Here is a 4,789-nt window from a genome sequence, read left to right as displayed (position 1 = left end):
CTTAAACAATTTTTTTTTAAAAAAATAAAATTTAAGATTATTGTCGGATTTATCCGATAAATCCAACGGTAACAAATTCTAAAATTTTGTCAATTAAAAGTTAATATTTTCTGCTAAATTCGTCGATAATTAGTGGTGAATGAAAAAATTTGTCGGTAAATAATTATTGGCGAGGTTTTTACCGTCGAAAATCTGACGGTACTCAATATTTTTTTTTTGTGTGTGCCACATTAATAAATTTTAATTCCGTCAATAAAAAAAATGATAAAAAGACTAATATGATTAATTTAAAATATTTAAAAGACGAATTTTATAAAAAAAATTGTTTGAAGACTAATTTAATTAGAAGATGAGTAATCTTTTAAAAATAAATTTGACTATTTATCTTTTATGATGGTGTATATTCTTGATATTTCAACTTTGAGGAAATATATATATTAATTCTAGTTTCATAGATATGGATAGATAGATGACTTGGATAGGGTGTATCTGATCGACAAAGGTGGTTGATTAAAAAAATAAAAAGTGATTTAAATGATAATTAAACACTTACAAATAATTATTTATGAGAAAATATAGGGAGCCAATGACCTAAGCGTACAATGTGTACAATGAAGGTTTAGAAAGTATTAGAGATATGATTATTAGTGTTACATTATCCTATTAGGTTATATTTTTGGGATGAGTGGTTTCAGGACATGGTATTAGAGTTCCAGATTCGGAAGGTAAACTTGGTGAATCCAAAATTAGCTTTTTATAACATGAGATGTTTATTATCCCTGGTATCCGGATGGTTATTCTGGATAGTATAGGTGATGTTCATTTTATTCATAAACCAAAGATTTAGTCCATTGTACACATTGTACGCTTAGGCCATTGGCTCCCTAGCACTACTCATTATTTATTATATAACAAAGATGAATATTCATATTGTTTTCATATAAAATTAATAGCTATAAACTGTTAAATAATTTAGTCAAATATAATAAATAATTTTAAATTAATAATTTCATATCAAAATAACCACGTGCGTTATCACCAATAGTAACTTAGCGGCATTTAAAAAGTTGCACATTTAAACCGTTGAAGTTATAACTTAAAAGGAACCGACACATCTAAAAGAGTATTATAACTACTCGTACTTAAATTTATGTGGCCTATATCCACGTTGCACCAATAATTTAGTTATAAGTAGTTAGTTATGTTAATTTTTTGATTTGGAAGTATATCTACTACCATTTCTCCCTATATATACATAAATGCATGATTTTTAAATATGGTCAAGCGAGCTCGATCACGTATACGTGTAGGTAGAGAAATTAGAGATGGAGAATTCAAGGCCCAATGACACACCACTTGTGACTTCCATTATTCATGCAGCCTCGTCGGAGTTGTCGCCAATCAGTAACGCCGGCAACGGACGACAAATAATGAAGCTTGTTATCAATGGCGACAGCCACACACAAGCTCATTTAGGTCAAGTAATTACCCACTACTTGGCCTCACTACAACCCCACAGGCAACGCTTTCTAGGTATGTAATTGATTAATGGTTCGTTAGTTGCAAATTGCATTGCATTGCATGCATCGACATGGTTTATCTATGTATCAGGGTACCCGACGAATGAGGAATTCAACTACGAGGCTCTGGCTCCGTTGCTTCATCTTCATCTTAACAATGCAGGGGATCCGTTTCATGGAAGCAGCTTCACTCTGAATTCAACAAGTTTCGAGGTGAGTGTGCTTGATTGGTTCGCTAATTTGTGGGACATAGAGAAGAATGAATATTGGGGATATGTCACCACTGGTGGTACTGAAGGCAATCTCCACGGCCTCTTACTTGGGTCTCTCTCCATCCTTCTCTCTTTAATTATTATTACTACTTATTAATTAACACACTAAACATTATTATTATTATTGATTATTATAGGAGAGAACAATTTCCGGATGGGATTCTATATGCCTCACAAGATTCCCATTATTCTGTATTTAAGATAGCGAGAATGTACAGAATGCAATGTATCAAGGTTTCAAGTTTGATCTCCGGTCAGATTGATTGCCATCATCTCAAGGCTTTGCTACTTGCTAACAAACACAAACCCGCCATTATCAATCTTAATATAGGTATTCTTTCTTTTTTTTCCTCTTCTTTTCTACGCTACTTACTAGATATCCATAATTAATTAATATATACAAAGTATTGCAGGGACAACAATGAAAGGAGCTGTTGATGATATTGATCTTGTAATAAAAACACTTCACGAAACTGGTTTTAGTCGTGATCGATTCTATATTCACTGTGATGGAGCTCTGTTTGGGATCATGCTCCCTTTTCTCAAATCAGGAGTGAGTAATTAAATTAATAAAAGATTTTTTTTTACTATTATTTGTGTCAATAATCAAAATAATTTTTAGAAGAATTTAGATTTTATTTGTTGTAAGTGACACCAATCAATGAATCATATACTATTATGATAATTGACAATGAACCAAATTAAGCCAAATCAAATTAAGCTAAAGTTTAACTCACAAAAATTGAGCTCGATATTTATTAACAATCACATATATTTAAGCTCAAATTCAATTTACCAAAAATTTATTAATTAGTTCAAGTTCACGAATTGAATTAAATAACATGAATAAAATTTATAATTCTATATATATAGATAAATTTTAATTTATATATAAATAATATCAATTATATATATCGTTTATCTATAAATTATAATCTATGTCCTTTATCTTAATTATTATAAAAATTATGCGCATGTAAAATTATATATTATTACTATAAATTAAAAATATTAATACATAATATACATATATATTAATATAAATAATTATAAAGATCGACTTGACAAATAAAAAAATGTTTAAGGATAAAAATTATTGATATATATAATGATGTATAAGCAGACTTGTACTCAAACGTAAAATTATTTAGTATCAAAATTATATATGATGCAATTTAAATTATTTATTTATTTAAAGTATATATAAGTAATAATTTCACAATCAAAATATTTATGTGTGATTGTAAATATATCATTAGCAATATATATTTCTCAATTTATTTTTATATTTTAAATTTTAAAATATGTTGTTTTATTATTATTATTGAAAGACATTTAATTTGAAACAAAGTAATAAATTAACTTGAATCAATTACAATGATTGATATCACATTTAAGAATTGTTCTTATACATACATGAAAGGCTAGCTTCCCAACATTAATAATAATATAACTGAGAATATAAAATATATATCAAATAAGAATAATGAGTTATTTGACAAAGATTTTTAAATTTAAATAATGTATCATAACACAATCTGTATACACGAGATATCATTTAAAAAAAAATAGAATTCACATTATCATTATATTTTTGGTGATACTACATGACTTATTCATTTTGGTAATAAGTTTAATGAAATTGGTCCGATAGTTTATTATTATGAAAAAAACCCAGTTGAAGAAAAAAAAAAAGAAGAGACGCATAAAAAAAGGGAAAAAAGATTTAATTAGACATGGTTACAAAAATAACTTATATTATTCACCTAGTGTTTTTTAGGATAATTCAAGAAATGAAATAAAATCTAATATTACTTGAATCTAATATTACAAATAAGATTATATAGATGTTTCATTCTATTTTATGTAAGTCGAAGCTATTAAATTTGATTGAAACTATTCTATATCAATCAAATTGAGTACATTCGATTTATTAGTAAAATATTAAGATAATTCGAAGTAAATTAAAACAGTTTCATTTGATTATTTATCATGGGTTGAAACTTTTAATTAACATGACTCTACTAGTAAATCGAATTTAGTCACTTCGATTAACTAGAGGTTCACATAAATCGAATATACTCAATTCGATTTATATGAAATAGCTTAAATCGAACTTAATAACATAGAAGGAGAACATTCAGATAATTTTATTTGATTTAATTCATTCAAATAATAATAAATTTTATTTCATTTCTTCATATGAATTATCCTAATTTTTTATATGTTTTCCAACTTTTTTTTTTTATAATTTTTTTTTTGTGACAGTATAAAAAAAAGGGTTAAGAATCTAATACGTTAACAAAATTGTGGGTGAATAATGGCACAGGGACCAAAGATAACATTCAAGAAACCCATTGGAAGCATAACAATTTCTGGACACAAGTTCTTGGGATGCCCAATTCCTTGTGGCGTTGTAATAGCTCGTTTAAATTACATAAATGCCCTATCAAGAGACATAGGATACATTGCATCAAGGGATGCAACAATCACAGGTAGCCGCAGTGGCCATGCTCCAATCTTCCTTTGGTATAATCTGCAGAAAAAGGGCATAATGGGAATCAAGAATGAAGTTGAAAATTGCATAAGGAATGCACGTTACTTAAAGGATCAACTGGGAGATGCTGGAATTGGAGCAATGCTGAATGAGTTTAGTAACACGGTTGTGTTTGAGAAGCCTCTTGATGATGAGTTTGTGAGTAGGTGGAGTTTGGCTTGCAATGGAAACATCGCACATGTTGTTGTCATGCAACATGTTACCATTCAAATGTTGGATTCTTTTGTTGCTGAATTGGTTCACAACAGATCCATTTGGTTCCAACAAGATGGGATCAGAAAGTCTCTGTGCATTGCAGATGATGTTGGTGCTGTAAATTGTTCTTGCGCATTGCATAAGGCTAATATGGATATTCAATCCAACAACTATGCTCTGCAACAAATCAAACAAAATGTGTAGAAAGAGCAAATTATCATCAAAAGTGCAGTTGAAAGAGTCAT

General features: G+C 28.6%; 1 protein-coding gene across 1 annotated transcript; it reads left to right on the top strand.

Moving 5' to 3' along the window:
• Positions 1–1,427: 1,427 nt before the first annotated feature.
• LOC112779511 (serine decarboxylase 1) lies at positions 1,428–4,789 on the top strand. Its single transcript, XM_025823811.3, has 5 exons — positions 1,428–1,533; positions 1,612–1,843; positions 1,930–2,123; positions 2,206–2,345; positions 4,122–4,789. The coding sequence occupies exons 1-5, from the start codon at positions 1,431–1,433 to the stop codon at positions 4,746–4,748; spliced, it is 1,296 nt and encodes a 431-aa protein (XP_025679596.2). The 5' UTR covers positions 1,428–1,430; the 3' UTR covers positions 4,749–4,789.

The sequence above is a fragment of the Arachis hypogaea genome, chromosome 19, assembly GCF_003086295.3.
Source record: "Arachis hypogaea cultivar Tifrunner chromosome 19, arahy.Tifrunner.gnm2.J5K5, whole genome shotgun sequence".
Lineage (NCBI taxonomy): Eukaryota > Viridiplantae > Streptophyta > Magnoliopsida > Fabales > Fabaceae > Arachis > Arachis hypogaea.
The sequence above is the reverse complement of the archived record's forward strand: the minus strand, read 5'-3'. Positions and strand labels throughout refer to the sequence as shown.